We start from the raw sequence: 16,959 nt of genomic DNA, 5'->3' as shown, positions 1-16,959 counted from the left end.
GAAAAAATCAAAAGTAGAATATTTTGTGACATGTGAAAATAATATGATATTCAAATTTTAGTGTCCAAAAGTAAAATTGTATTGGAACATAGACATGCCCATTCTTTTAGGTATTGTATATGTCTGTTATCCTGCTACAGTAGCAAAGTAGATTAACTGCCAGAGACCATATTCAAAAAGCCTAAAATAGGTACTGTCTGGCCCTTTAAAGGAATGTTTGCCCACTCTAGGTTTATTTGCAGCTTTAAAGAATTTTTTTACTTGATCAGTCCTGCCAGAAGTCTATTTAAGTAATCTTTTGAAGAAATAAAGATTAAAAGTTTTTGTTTTTTTTAATCTATGTTATTTTCATCTCTGTTTCATTTATTTCTTCCACTCTTCATTGTTTCCTTCCTTCCCATCTCTGTAGGGTTTGCTCTGTTGCTTCTCTTTATTAATTTTTGAGATAAATGCCTAGCTCATTTCTTTCTAAATTATCTTTTATTTATCTTGTATTTTTAACGCTGTAAATTTATCTCAAGTACCAGTTTTAACACCTTAAGTTCCCACAGTTTTTGCTCGGTAGTATGTTCCAAGTATGTCCTAATATTCCTAGTCATTCTCTTTTTTAACTCAAGAGTTATATACTAAAATATGTTATTTCTTTTCCAAGTCTATTTGTAAAGCTATTTCTTTATCAGTTTCTAATTTGATTGCATTACGATCAGATTACATAGTCTAAATATTATTGATCTCCTACATTTGAAGATTTATGTTCAGTGAAGTATCCCACACTTAAAATTAAGAGATTGTAGATATACAGAAAATATTTGCAAGTTGTAAAATGTATATATGACGGTACTTGAAAAAGCTTGGGGAATAATATAATTAAATGATAATACAAATCTTTCCATTAACTTTTTGAAGTACTCTTGTATGTGAAATGACTGCCTTTTGTTCTCACAATAATCTAATATCCATCAATAAGTTACGAATAACTAAACTCCAGGCCTTTCTTTTTTCTTTGCATTTCTTTTTTTTTTTTAATTTTATTTTATTTTGTCAATATACAATGTGGTTGATAATTGTGGCCAATTACCGAAACCTCACTCCCTCCTCTCTCTCCCCCCTCACTCCCAACAACCTCCTATCTGTTCACTTGTCCTATCAACTTCAAGGAATTGTAATTGTTGTGTCTTCTTCCCTCCCTCACCACCCCAGGTTATTTGTGCATTTATTTATTTATATTTAGCTCCCACAAATAAGTGAGAACGTGATGTTTCTCTCTCTCTGCATGACTCGTTGCACTTAATATAATTCTCTCTAGGTCCAACCACGTTGTTGCAAATGGCAGTATTTCATTCTTTTTTATAGCAGAGTAGTAGTCCATTGTGTAGATATTCCACATTTTCTGAATCCACTCATCTGATGATGGACATTTGGGATGGTTCCAACACTTAGCTATTGTAAACAGTGCTGCAATGAACATTGGAGACAGGTATACCTTCGACTTGATGATTTCCATTCCTCTGGGTATATTCCCAGCAGTGGGATAGCTGGGTCATATGGTAGATCTATCTGCAATTGTTTGAGGAACCTCCATACCATTTTCCATAGAGGCTGCACCATTTTGTAGTCCCACCAACAATGTATGAGAGTTCCTTTTTTTCCACAACCTCGCCAGCATTTATTATTCACAGTCTATCGGATATTAGGCATCCTAATTGGGGTGAGATGGTATCTCAGTGTGGTTTTGACTTGCATTTCCCCAATACTGAGTGATGTTGAGCATTTTTTCATGTGTCCGTTGGCCACTCGTATATCTTCCTTTGAGAAATACCTATTTAGCGGTTCTGCCCATTTTTTAATTGGGTTACTGGCTTTTTTCTTGTAAAGTTGTGTGAGTTCCTGGTATATTCTGGATATTAATCCTTTGTCAGATGTATATTTTGCAAATATTTTCTCCCACTCTGTTGGTTGTCTTTTAACTCTGTTAATTGTTTCCTTTGCTGTGCAGAAGCTTTTTAGTTTGATATAGTCCCATTTGTTTATTTTTCCTTTGGTTACCCATGCTTTGGGGGCTGTCTTCATGAAGTCTGTGTCCAGTCCTACTTTCTGAAGTGTTTCTCCTATGTTTTCTTTAATAAGTTTTATTATTTCAGGATGTATATTTAATTCTTTAATCCATTTTGAGTTGATTTTGGTATATGGTGAGAGACCTGGGTCTAGTTTCATTCTCCTGCATATGGATATCCAGTTATCCCAGCACCATTTGGTGAAGAGGCAATCTCTTCCCCAGTGTATAGGCTTGGTGCCTTTTGTAAAAGATCAGATGGCTGTACGTGTGTGGGTTGATTTCTGGATTCTCTATTGTATTCCATTGATCAGTTTGTCTGTTTTTATGCCAGTACCATGCTGTTTTGGTTATTATAGCTTTATAGTATAGTTTAAAGTCTGGTAGTATTATGCCTCCAGCTTTATTTATTTATTTATTTATTTATTTATTTATTTGTTAACTCTATTCCTATGTACTTTATTTTATTTATTTATTTATTTATTTTTTGCTCAGAATTGCTTTGGCTATGCGTGGTCTTTTGTTATTCCATAGAAATGTCTGGATAGTTTTTTCCATTTCTGAGAAAAATATCATTGGAATTTTGATGGGGATTGCATTGAATTTGTAGATGACTTTGGGTAGTATGGACATTTTCACAGTGTTGATTCTTCCAATCCAGGAGCATGGGATATCTTTCCATTTTCTTGTGTCATCTTTAATTTCTCTCAGCAGTGGTTTATAGTTCTCATTATAGAGATTGTACACATCCTTGGTTAACTCTATTCCTATGTACTTTATTTTATTTATTTATTTATTTATTTTTTGGTGGCTACTGTAAATGGGCAAGCTTTCTTGATTTCTCTTTCTACATGTTCATTATTAGAGAATAGAAATGCTACTGATTTTTTGTGTGTTGATTTTGTATCCTGTTACTTTGCTGAAATCATTTATCAACTCCAAGAGCTTTTTGTAGAGGCTTTAGGCTGTTGGATATATAGGATCATGTCATCTGCAAACAGGGACAGTTTGGCTTCATCTTTTCCAATCTGGATTCTCTCTATTTCCTTCTCTTCTCTGATTGCTCTGGCTAGTACTTCCAACACTATGTTGAATAGGAGTGGTGAGAGTGGTTATCCTTATCTAGTTCCTGTTCTTAAAGAAAAAGCTTTCAGTTTTTCCCCATTCAGGATGATATTGGCAGAGCGTTTATCATATATGGCTTTGTGTTGAAATACTTTTCATCTATACCTAACTTGTAGAGAGTCTTTATAAAGAATGAGTGTTCAATGTTATCAAATGCTTTTTCAGCATCTGTAGAGATGATCATATGCTCCTTCTGTTTGATTTTATTGATGTGGTGTATCACATTTATTGATTTGCGTATGTTGAACCAACCTTGCATCCCTGGGATGAATCCCACTTGATCATTGTGTATAATTTTGTGCATGTGTTGCTTAGTATTTTATTGAGGATTTTTGTGTCTATATTCATCAAGGATATTGGCCTGTAGTTTTCTTTTTTAGTTGTATCTTACCTGCTTTTGGTATCAGGGTGATGTTTCCTTCATAGAATGAGTTTAGGAGATTTGCCTCTGTTTCAATCTTTTGGAATAGTTTGTAGAGCATTGGTGTCAATTCCTCTTTGAATGTTTGGTAGAATTCTGCTGTGAATCCATCTGGTTCTGGGTTTTCTTTGTCGGGAACCCTCTGATAACAGCTTCAATCTCCTTTATTGTTATTGGCCTGTTCAGATTTTCTATGTCTTCTTGGCTCAGTTTTGGTAGCTTGTGTGTGTCCAGAAACTTATCCATTTCCTCCAGATTTTCAAATTTGTTGGCATATAGTTGTTTATAGTAGTCTCAAATGATTCCTTGTATTTCAGATGTATCAGTTGTAATATCACCTTTTTCATTTCTAATTTTATTTGGATCTTCTCTCTTCTTTTTTTAGTTAGCCATGCTAATGGTTTGTCAATTTTACTTATCTTTTCAAAAAGCCACCTTTTGATTCATTGATCTTTTGTATTGTTTTTTGGGTTTCAATTTCATTAAGTTCTGCTCTGTTCTTAATGATTTCTCTCTGTCTGCTAACTTTGGGTTTGGATTGTTTTTGTTTTTCTAGATCTTTAAGGTGCAGTGTTAGGTTGTTCACTTGCCATCTTCCCATTCTTCTGAAGTAAGCATTTAATGCGATAAATTTCCCCCTTAGTACTGCTTTTGCACTATCCCACAGGTTTTGGTATGATGTATCATTATTTTCATTAGTTTCAATAAATTTTTTGATTTCCTGTTTGATTTCTTCTTGGACCCATATGTCATTAAGTGGAATGCTGTTTAATTTCCATGTGTTTGTATAGTTTCCAGAGTTCCATTTGTTATTGATTTCTAATTTTAATTCATTGTGCTCTGAAAAAATACATGGGATAATTCCAATTTTTTTGAATTTGTTAAGATTTGATTTGTGACCTAACATGTGATCTATCCTGCAGAATGATCTATGTGATGATGAGAAGAATGAATATTCTGAGGTTGTTGAATTGAATATTCTGTAGATATCTGCCAAGTCCAATTGGTCTAGAGTTTTGTTTAGATCTTGTGTTTCTCTGCTGATTCATTGCCTAGATGGTCTGTCCAATATTCATAGCAGGGTGTTCAGGTCTCCTGCTATTATGGTATTAGTGTCTCTTTCCTTCTTTAGGTCTCATAGAGTTTGCTTTATAAATCTAACTGCTCCAACATTGGGTGCATATATATTTATGATTGTTATGTATTCTTGATGGATCAATCCTTTTATCATTATGTAGTGGCCTTCATTATCTCTTTTTATGGTTTCTAGTTTAAATTCTATTTTATCAGATATAAGAATCGCTACTCCAGCTAGTTTTTCATTTCTGTTTGCATGGTAAATCTTTTTCCATCCTTTCACTCTTAGTCTATTGAGTCTTTATACTTGAGGTGAGTCTCTTGTAGGCAGCATATAGTTGGGTCCTCCTTTTTAATCCAGTCAGCCAGTCTGTGTCTTTTGATTGGGGGATTTAATTCTTTTACATTGAGTTGTTATTGAAAGGTGTTGACTTACTCCTAGCATTTTATTGATTTTTGTTTGGATGTCTTAAGTGTCTTTTGTTCCATTCTTTCTGATTTAATGTTTATCTTCTGTATTTGTTGGTTCCTTGGGTTGTAGATAAACTTTTTTTTTCTCTTCATTGTTGGCATTTTTATTTTACAAGTGTGTTTTGATTTTTCTTGAGTTTTATGGCAGTGGTAGTCATTTTTCAGGTACCAAACCCAGTACCCCCTTGAGAATTTCTTGTAAGGGTGATCATGTGGTAGTCAACCTCCACATTTTTTGTTTGTCTCAGAAATATACTATTTGCCATTCATTTCGAAAGGATAGCCTTGAAGGGTAGAGTATTCTTGGCTGGCAATCTCTGTCTTTTAGCATTTTGAATATATCATCCCATTCTTTTCTGGCTTGTAGAGTTTGTGATGAAAAGTCTGATGTTAGCCTGATTGGGGCTCCCTTATAGGTGATTTGACGCTTCTCTCTTGCAGCTTTTAAGATTCTCTCTTTGTCTTTGAGTTTTGCCAATTTGACTCTAACATGTCTTGGAGAGGACCTTTTTGGGTGGAATACAGTTTGGGATCTTTGAGCTTCCTGAGTCTGAAGACCTGTGTCTTTTCCTATATCTGGGAATTTTTCTGCCACTATTTTGTTGAATATATCTTCAATGCAATCTCCTTTTTCCTCCCCTTCTGGAATACCCATGACTCGGATATTTGAGCACTTAAGGTTGTCTGATATCTCTCTTAGATTTTCTTCGATGTTTTAAATTCTTTTTTCTTTTTTTCTGTCTGCCTGTATTATTTCAAACAGCCCATCTTCGAGGTCAGAAGTTCTCTCTTCTGCTTCTGCAAGCCTGCTGGTTAAACTCTCTGTTGTGTTTTTTATTTCATTGAATGAATTCTTTAATTTGGCAAGGTCTGCTACATTCTTTTTCAGGGCATTGATTTCCTTGTACATTTTTTCTTTCAGGTCCTGTATACTTTTCCTCATTTCATCATGTTGTCTAGCTGAGTTTTCTTGTATCTCATTTAGTTTCCTTAGAATTATCACTTGAAATTCCTTGTCAGATTTTCAAGCGCTTCTTGTTGTATAGGATCTAGAGCTTGAGAGTTATTACCCTTTGGTCATGTACTTTCTTGATTTTTCACATTTCTGGTATCTTTCCTTTGATGTTTAGTCATTGTGGCAAGGGATTTCATGGTCCACTGGTTTGACACTATTGTCTGGCTACAATGCTGTTGGGGCTGCCAGTTTGGCACGGCTGCCTCAGTGTCTGCTCTGTCACCCACTGGTGCCTCAGGTGCATGGCCACCTGGGGTCTTGGGCATCTCCAGGGAGGCACCTCTCTGGTCGGCACACACTCGGCCGGGCTGGGGATGGAGTCCAGTGGTGGTGAGGCCTATGTGCTTAGTTGTGTGCTGGCACTGCAGGGCACGTGGTCTCCATGGACCTCGGGCCTCTCTGGTGTGGCACCTCTCTGGTCGGTGTGCACTCAGCCGGGCTGGGCCTAAGCTCCATACTTTATTCACATTTCACTAGTTTTTCCACTAACATCCTTTCTCTGTTCCAGATTCCATCCAGGATACTGAATTGCATTTCATCATCATGTCTCCTTAGCCTACTCTGGTCTGTGACAGTTTCCTAAACTTTTTTTTACCTTTCATGATCTTGACAGCTTTAAGGAATAAGGGTCATGTATTTTGCATAATGTCCTTCAATTTGGGTTTGATGTTTTATCATGTTTACACTGGGGTATGAGTTTCTGGAAGAATGTCACAGACTTGATGTGTCCTTCTTATCACTTCTCATAAGGGATATTTGCTATCAATATGACTTATTTCTCATTTCTCCACTGTAAACTTACTTTTTTCCCTTTTTATGCTGTATTCTTTGGAAGCAAGTCACTAAATCCTGCCTGCACTCAGGAAGGAACATGATGTCTCGTTGAGAAAAGAGTATCTACACAAATTGTCGAGAGCCATCCTACTATAGGGAATGGCATGGGAGCCTGAGGAGTGATACCCCTTGTTCAGCAGGCTGCAAGGGGGTCCCATGTGTGTGGCATGGCTCCATGGAATTTCCTGTTTGTTCACCTTTGGTTACTTGACAAGGCTTCCCAGAATTAAACAGCCTACCCTTTTGGCTTAGTATGGCTTTGGGAAATTCCAAGGGCCCTGGAGTTTCTCAAAGGACATGTTAAAATACATCAAAATTAACTGATTTATTTAAAGGGCATTGTCAGTACTAAAGGTGTTTTTGATGCATGTTCCCAGTATGGGTTGGCTTGATTTAATTTTGTTGTTGATCTTTCCTGTTAGTGGTGTGTGCATTGACCCATAATTTTAGAATAACTAGCTCTATAGTTGTGATCATGCTCTTGTGCATGTGGAATGAAGTTATTGTGTTAAATTTTTATAAATCCATGTCTCTTAGAGAGATGGTGGGACTGAGTGCAGTGGTGTTTATAGCTAATTGATCACAACCAGTTACAGATTTCTTTGTTCCTTTTCCACTCCCACTGCTTCATTTGACTCACCAAGAATATATCATTCCATAGTAATAATAAGAATGACGAAGTGTACTTTTATAAACTTGAGAAGCGTCATTTAACTTTTCACCTTGTCCCCTGTGCTGTTCCTGGAGTCTATTGACAGGGAAATTAAAGTTATAAAGATAAATAAGTTAGATAGTAGAAAAACACATACAAATTTTTATATTAACAGGTTTTGTTTAAATCTGTTTGTAATACAGAATTTTTTAACATTAACATAGAAATTTAATAGAGATTTGTAGTTAAATTTTATTATAATAAAAATCGTGTTATAAAGATTGTGATTTTGATTATGAATCAGAATGATCCATGCAAAGTATGAACAATATTAAATTGTTAAACATAACCAATCAATGTTATTAAAATTAAATGTAGTAAATATAAGTAAGATTAAAAGGGAGTTTAAAATATAGGTTAAAATGCAAGATAAAAAGGTAAAGATTTATGACTCAGACCGAAAGTCTGACGTTTTAAAGCCAAGCATGCTGCTATTGTATAGTTTCCTGGCCACAAGCCACAGGCTTTGCGGTGAACTATTGATGCATGAGTAGATGTTTTTGTCAGAGCATGAGTGCTTTGGAACATTTTGACTTTTCTTTTTCAATAGAAATGAAATAAGAAATGTTTGATTAAAAGATAAATCATTATGTAAAAGATTAAGTATAAAATATAAATAAAGCAAGATTCACATGGTTGTTGTCCACACTTGCACTAGATGTTTGTGGTCCATGTCTTTCTTTCTACGCCGATTCCACACCACCTATTCAGGTCCAAAGAATCCCGTGGAGCTGGACTCTGGCAACAAATCACTTGAAATTCTTTTGTAAGAAAGATTTGTTTCTTCTGCCTTTAATTTTAAATTAATCAAAAATAAATAAAATTAAAAATTTAGTACCTCAGTCGCACTAGTCACATTTCAACAGCTCAGTAGACTCATGTAGCATATTGGACAGAGCAGATGAGGAACATTTCCATTATTGCAGAAAGTTCTATGGACAGCACTGGCTTAGAAAATTAATTTCTCAACTCTTTTTTTTTTTTTGGAAGATATATGCATTTAGAGATATAAATTTCTAAGAACCGTTTTAGCTTTATCCCATAAACTTCGTGGTCATTTTCAATATCACTCAACTCAACATTTTCCTTTTTCCACTGTGATTTCTTAGAAGAACTATGGATTATTATTTGCAAGAACAATGAGGACTAGGATTAGGTAAGCATGGATCCTAGAGCACATTAAGGAGACACTCACTTCCAGGTTCATGAAAGCACAGAGATAGCACTTTTGTACCTTAGGCTCTTTGCTTGCCTCACCATAGTCCCAGCCCTGTTTAGAACTATATTATTTGATTTCCAAACTTGTAGGGTTTTTTTTAATGATCTTTCTGTTATTAATTTGTAGATAGAGAACTGGAAAAATGGAATGGAATAGAGCCCAGAAACATATACACAGTCATACCTGATGCATACGAAGTTTCCACCACAATACGGTGGGGAAGAAAATAGCCTTTTTGGTAAATGCTGCTGGTTGATTTGGATATGCGTATGAAAAAATTAACCTGATGCCTTGATTTATCATCCCATAAATGAAAAATCAATTTGAGACAGCTCATAGATCTACATGTGAAAGGCTAAGCAGTAAATCTTCTAGAAGAAAACTTAGGAGGAATATCTTTACGTCCTTGATAGATAATAATTTCTTAATTAAGACACATGAAGGACCAACCTTCATATGTAGGCCATGGAATTACCATCCAGATCAAGATACGGGAGTTTTTCAGTGTGCCAACAGTCCCCTCATACCCTTCCCAATTGACAGTCAGCCCAGTTTTTAAAAGGGGAGAGAGGACAAGACATGAATAGACACTTAATAAAAAGAGGATAATATCCAAATGGCCAGTCACCATATGAAAAAGATATTCTCAAGATCATTACTCATCAGAAAAATGCAAATTAAAACCACGATGTGATACTACTTCAACTTCAAGAGACAGGCACTAATTAAAAGGACTGACAGTACGAATTTTGGATCTGTAGGAATGGAATTCTCAATATTGGTGGTCAGAATGTAAATTGTTCCAATCACTTTGAAAAAGTATTTAGCAGTATATACATTAAAAAGCTAAATATGTGCACTGCCAGCACTTCTCATAGCTATGCATGTCCAGGAGAAATGACTACATATATCTACCAAAAGACATGCACAAACTCATAGCAGCTTTATTCAAAATAGCCAAAGAATCAGCCTCAAAGTTCATCTACAGTAAAATGGATATATAAAACTGTGCGATATTCTTTCAATGGACTTGTACCCAGCAAAGAAAAAGTATGTGCTACTGCTACCCACAGAAAGAATGCATCTCACTTATTTGAAAGAAACAAAAGACAAGAATCTGTTGTGTGATTCCATTTATTTAAAGTTCAAAAACAGGAAAAACTAAACCTATGATGGTAAAGGTCAGAATAGTGATTACATTGTAAAGAAGGGTTTTCCCAGGAAGGGACAAAAAGACTTCTGAGCTAACAGAAGGGAGCTAAAGAGATGTCACTGTAAAACCTTACAATTCACTTGTGAGAGCATGGTGCTAATAACACCAAGGTCAAGGGCTCAGTTCCCCATACTGGCCAGCTGTCAAAAAAAAAAAATATATATATATATATATATATATATGAAAACCTGATAGTCAATGACATTACTTATTAGCATCTACAGATGTGATGTACAGATGGTGAACTAACCTCACTTCTGCCTTTTAGAATTCCTGTAGTTGGGTAGAACATATTTTTAGCCAGAACCTTTGCTGCAAGAGAGTCTACAATATTTAGTGTTCATAGCCATCCACTTCTTAGTTTTTACGGGTGACAGCCAAGGGGCAGTATTTCTCACAATAATGGATGCCACATCTCTTGCTACTGGTTAAACTGAAGTTTGAATAATAACTTTTGTTTGAGGAGGCAACCCTTCCAGTTGCTCTGGCTTTTTAAATGTTTGATGACTCTTGGTTTTGTGCTCTATTTCTTCCTTCAAAGTCAAAAACTGTAAGCGGCACATGGAACATCGAAAGACTTTCTTGCTCCAGTGCCTCCAACAATGATTAATGTATGGTACTGCAGTTTTGAAATTTTTGAAACAAAACAAAGCAAATTCTTAGTGTTTTCATGGCGTGTTCTAAAGTGTGTTTCCACATCAGCAAAAGTTGAGGATCTGTAACTGCAAACCTGGCACACATAGGGCATTTCCCCAGGCTTATAATTGTCCTTCATGTGTTGGAAGAGAACCTGATCTGTTTCAAACAATAATTCACAGATTTTACAAACTGCAGAGGGCTCCTGGGTAGTGTGCACACTGTCAATGTGACATTGCAGCTGGAAGGGAGTGGGAAACTGTTGATGGCAGTGCTGGCAAGTGGTGTGGTTTTCCCAACTGTCACCGTTCTGCTTCTCAAGTTCCAAATGGTGCTTCATGTGATTCATAAACTTAACATTTTTTAGAATTTTCAAGCAGCTGAAGCATTTAAAGGTTGTGTGAGTCTTCTGTTCTGGCTTCCCATCTCCTTCATGCTGTCCATAGTAAAAGACACTAAGTGACATGATCAGATTTCCTTTCTTGGGATCAAATGTCTTGTTTCAACTTACTACATTTCAAAAGTCTGTTTTTACCAGTCCTTCAAAACTATTTGCTCCATCTGGATTCATAAGATTGAAATGTGCCTTTTCATTAGCATAGGCCCAAGGTAATGATGCTCTATTCTAAACATGGCCTGCTGAGAGGCAGACACTTTTTGAGGGTGTACTTGTGTTCCTTATGGGAGAGATATCCGAAGGGGCTACAACTGAAGAATGTGCCCCTGGAATTGCATCTGTGAGTTTAGGCCTTTTGGCATTTCTACGGTTTGTATCCGACATGGAAAGTCACTTTGCATCATGATTCTCACCTTTGCCTCTTACAGAAAGTACAGCTCCAGCTAAACACTGAGTCTTTGGAGAGAGCAAATCTGAGGAAATGTGAGGAACAACTTGTGGTGAGCTCATTTTATTTATTTATTTATTTTTAAGATGACTGATGAGGGGATCTTAACCCTTGGCTTGGTGTTGTCAGTACCACACTCAACCAGTGAGCCAACCAGCCATCCCTATATAGGGATCTGAATCTGTGGCCTTGGTGTTATCAGCACCACACTCTCCCAAGTGAGCCACGAGCTGGCCCTGTGAGCTCATTTTATAACCACATTTAGATGAAGACTCAAAAGTAATAGGACTACCTATTGATCTCCATTCAGACTGAGAAACTGGTGTGATGGCCACTGCTTTTGCTGTAGGGGTCACATGATTTGCAGGCTGAGAAACGTGAGCAGGGTCTTGACTGAGGTGGCCTTTCATTCTTTTTTAATATGAGCCTGGGGTGACTCTGTTCAAAATGTTTGAAATGACTGGTTTTGAATTTAAAATCATCCTGACAAAGAGAATTTCAGCATCTTTGTTTATGTGTCCCACCCCAGCAAATATCAGCTCAACGTCTTCATCTTCCTTGTCCCTCTGTTTGGATTCTCTTACATGCTTCTTTGGTGGTTCTGGTTTTTGTTCATCCTCAAACATATCTGCCATTTTTAAATTACTTTTTCTTGCAGCAAGTGGTCCCTTCAACTTCCAGAGCTGTCTTTTAATAAATTTCCACCTAAGTGCGACTACGTGACAACAGTCAGTACTTATTTCAAAAGACAAAATCAACACTTTATTTAATCTTCCCTTAAAACACTGAAATAGCTATTAAAATCACCATTGTACTTATGGGAAAACAGGCTTGAACCATATAAGTGACATGATAGCTCCAAATTTACCTCTCCCTCTTCCCCCAAGTCTTCTGCAATTGTAAGGCAGATGAAGCCTTCAGGATTTCAGGATGCCCAGGCTGAACATCTCAGAGGCCTGCCTCCTTAAATTCTGCACCCCAGGGGCCTCTCACCTCCTCCTAGCTCCAGGTATACCCTCTTGGATATCTAAGATTTCTAACCAACAGCTACAAAAGGTAGCTCTCAAAAACTTGCTATTCCAGTAAACCCAGTTGCTCAGTCCACAAACTTTGGAGTCACCCTCTGCCAGACTTTCCCTCATACCTTACAATTAATCAATTAGCAAACCCTGTCTGCTGAGTCTCCTAAAGGTATCCTGAATCTGATCACTCCTTTCTCTCTGTGGGGCCGCTTCCCTGATGGGAAGCACGGTGTTTTTTCCCTGGATTGTTGCAGAAGTTGCTAGTCTTAAATCTTTTATCAGAGCTCCCCATGGTGGCTCCAATGCTCCTATTAAAATATACTGAAGAGCTGACATTCACTCTTTTGCTAAATCTCCAATGACTTTCCATATCATTCTTAAGAAATACCAGTTAACTTAAAATGCTGAATAGAACCCTAGAGCCCTTGCCCACTGAGGTCCTCATCTTTTCTGCCGCCCTCTCGCTCCACTGCATCCACCCTGAGCTCTGTGAGTCTGGAACACACCAGGCCCTTTATTTTCTCAGGACTTTTGTTGTACCGCCTGCCTTGGATGCTCTTTCCTCAGATTGATCCCTTGTGGGCTCCTGGCCTGCTTTAGGTCCATGCCTCCTTCTCAGCAGGCCTACCCTGACCACACTATCAAAAATCACAACCTCCCACAACTCACATGCCCTATTCTCCCCCCAATGCTATATTTTTCAACTCAGCATTTATCGCTGTCTACCACAAAATAAATAAAATATATCTTAACTCTCTTCTATCTCTACCCATAGATTATAAGCTACATGAGGGTAGGGACTTGTGTTTTGTTTACTGCTGTATCCTCAGCCTCTAGGGCAATCTCTGTCATATTGTATATGCTAAGTCTCTGTTATATAAATAAACAGTGGCTGTTATTAATATCATTTATGTGAACAACACATTTCATTGATTCTTTTTCATTTTCTTTTTCTTTTCTTTAAGAATTAAGGGGGACTGTAGAGCTATAGATCAGCATATTCTCTATGACCATATTCTTTTCCTTTCCTTTCTTTTCCTTTTCCTTTTCTTTTTTTTTTTTTTTTTTTTGGCAGCTGAATGGTTCACAGATCGCAACTCTTGACCCTGGTGTTATGAGCACCATGCTTTCTTTTCCTTTTCCTTTTTTTTTTTTTTTTTTTTTTTTTGGCAGCTGAATGGTTCACAGATCGCAACTCTTGACCCTGGTGTTATGAGCACCATGCTCTAATCAACTGAGCTAAGTGGCTACATTTCATTGATTCTAAGGGGTATGCCTATATTTTTCATTTTAACATCTGTGAAATCAGATTGCATCTCATCATACCTTCTCATCAATACGAAATAAGTTTTATAATTTGTTTTTCAGGATATGTTGTTTCATGTTGTAGTGGTATCAAAAATAATGTATCTTAAAATCAATGTTTTTTTAGCATCAGTGAAAAACCCCTTTTCTTTTTGTAAGCTGACTACAGCCTACTAAATTCATTTTACAGTCTACTAATGGGATGCCAGCTGCATTTTGGCTAACAATGGTTTAAGACAGGGATTGACAAATTGGCCCTACACTGTTTTTGTACCGCCAGCAAGCCTAAGAATGTGTAATTCTTGGATGGCCAGTACTGGGATCCCAACACTGCACTCTAACCAACTGAGCAAACTGGCCAGCCCAAATGATTTTTTCATTTATTAAGGATTTTTTTTAATTTTACATTTTTTAATTTGGGGGAATAAAAAACCAGAGGAATATTTTGTGACACCTGAAAATTATATAACATTCAAAATTTCAGTGTCCACAATAAAATTTTGTTGGAACACAGCCATGATCATTTGTTTAGTGCTATTCTTCATGGCTGCTTTCCCACTATTATGACAGAGTTGAGTACAGTAGTCCCCCATTATCCTCAGGGGCTACCTTCTAAGACCCCCAGTGGTTATCTGAAACCATGGATAATACTGAAACCTATATACACTATTTTTTTTCCCATACATACATAGCTATGATAAACTTTAATTTATAAATTAGGCACAGTAAGAGATTAACAACAATAACTAATAATAAGATAGAGCAATTATAACAATGTATTATAATAAAAGTTATGTGAATGTGGTCTCTCTGTTTCAAAATATCTTATTGTACTGCAGATTTTAGCAAACTCAGCATACGATTTCTTTGTTTCCTTATTAAATTGAGAACTTTCACCTACTCACTTAAAGGAAGCACTTTATTTTTTTTTTTTTAAAGATGACCAGTAAGGGGATCTTAACCCTTGGCTTGGTGTTGTCAGCACCACGCTCAGCCAGTGAGCTAACCGGCCATCCCTATATAGGGATCCGAACCCGTGGCCTTGGCGTTATAACCCTTGGCGTTATAATCCAAATTGCCAGCATCACTACTTTTGCACTTTGGAGCCATTCTTAAGTAAAATAAGGGCTACCTGAATGTAAGCACTGTGATACTGCAATGGTTGATTTGATAACCGAGATGGCTACTAAGTGATTCATAGGTGAGTGGCCTACACAGTGTTGATACTCTGGACAAAAGGATGACTCACGTCCCAACTGGAATGGAGCGAGATGGAGCGGGATTTCATCACACTACTCATAATGGTGCATGTCAAGAGCCATCCTGCTATAGGGAATGGCTTGGAAGCCTGAGGAGCAACACCCCTTGTTCAGCTAGGCTGCGGGGGGATCCCGCGTATGTGGCATGGCTCCGTGGAATTTCCTGTTTGTTCACCTTTGGTTACTTGACAGAGCTTTCCAAAATGAAAAAGCCCAACCTTTTGGTTTGGTATGCCTTTGGGGAATTCCAAGGGCCCTGGAGTTTCTCAAGGGAAATGTTAAATATGTATCAGAATTAATTGGTTTATTTAAAGGGCAGTGTCAGTACTAAAGGTGTTTTTGATGCATGTTCCCAGTATGGATTGGCTTGATTTAATTTTGTTGTTGATCTTTCCTGTTAGTGGTGTGTGCATTGACCCATAATTTTAGAATAACTAGCTCTATAGTTGTGATCATGCTCTTGTGCATGTGGAATGAAGTTATTGTGTTAAATTTTTATAAATCCATGTCTCCTAGGGAGATGGTGGGTCCAAGTGCAGTGGTGTTTGTAACTAATTGATCACAACCAGTTACAGATTTCTTTGTTCCTTCTCCACTCCCATTGCTTCACTTGACTCACCAAGTACATATCATTCCAGGATTGAAATGACACAGTGTATTTTAACAAACTTAAGAAGGGTCATTTAACTTTTCACTTTGTCCCCTATGCTGTTCCCAGAGTCTATTGGCAGGGAAATAAAAGGTTTCATTATGGAGATAAATAAGTAAAATAGTACAAGAATATAAGCAAGTTTTGATATTAACAGGTTTGTTTTAGGTTAGTTTATAATTTAGAATAATTTAACAGTAATAGAGATTTATTGTTATATTTTATTATATAGAACCATGATATAAGTAATATGGTTTTAGTTGATTAAGAATTAGCATAGTTCGGGCCGGCCCGTGGCTCACTCGGGAGAGTGCAGTGCTGATAACACCAAGGCCACGTGTTCGGATCCCATATAGGGATGGCCAGTTTGCTCACTGGGTGAGCGTGGTGCTGACAACACCAAGTCAAGGGTTAAGATCCCCTTACCGGTCATCTTTTAAAAAAAAAAAAAGAATTAGCATAGTCGGTATAAAAATAAAACATTAAATTGTTAAATATAGGTATAAGTAAGACTTAATAGGAGTTTAGAATATAAGTTTATGCATAAGTTTAAAAGGTTAAGAATTGTGATTTAGAACGAAATTCTGATGTTTTGAAATTAAGCATGCTGCTATTGTATAGTTTCCTGGCCACAAGCCACAGACTTTGGGGTGAACTATTGATGCATGAGTAGGTGTTTTTGTCAAAGCATGAATGCTTTGGAACATTTTGACCTTTCCTTTTCAATAGAAATAAAATAAGAAATGTTTTGATTAAAACATAAATCATTATGTAAAAGATTAAGTAAAAAATATAAATAAAGCAAGATTCATGTGGACATTGTCCACACTTGCACTAGACATTTATGGTCTGCCTTTCTCTTTTTTCCTTGCTGATGCCACACCACCTATTCAGGTCCAACAAATCCTGTGGAGCTGGTCTCCGGCAGGTGCACAATTTAAAACTTATGAATTGTTTATTTCTGGAATTTCCCATTTGATATTTTCAGCTGGCAGTTTACCGCAGGTAGCCGAAACCTCAGAAAGCAAAACTTTGGATAAGGGGGGACTGCTATAGTGGCAACAGAGACTGCATAGCCTGCAACAGAGACTGCATAGCCTGCA

At 36.9% G+C, this 16,959-nt stretch overlaps 1 protein-coding gene across 1 annotated transcript; it reads right to left on the bottom strand.

Annotated features, from left to right (window-relative positions):
* Window positions 1-10,436: 10,436 nt before the first annotated feature.
* Window positions 10,437-12,256, bottom strand: ZNF280A (zinc finger protein 280A). Its single transcript, XM_008591128.1, is given in 3 exon segments — window positions 10,437-10,786; window positions 10,789-11,678; window positions 11,853-12,256. Coding segments are annotated over 3 exon segments (1,644 nt in total).
* Between the last annotated feature and the right edge of the window lie 4,703 nt (window positions 12,257-16,959).

The sequence above is a fragment of the Galeopterus variegatus genome, unplaced genomic scaffold, assembly GCF_000696425.1.
Source record: "Galeopterus variegatus unplaced genomic scaffold, G_variegatus-3.0.2 Scaffold6675, whole genome shotgun sequence".
In the NCBI taxonomy this organism is placed as follows: domain Eukaryota; kingdom Metazoa; phylum Chordata; class Mammalia; order Dermoptera; family Cynocephalidae; genus Galeopterus; species Galeopterus variegatus.
This window is presented reverse-complemented; position numbering and strand designations above follow the sequence as displayed.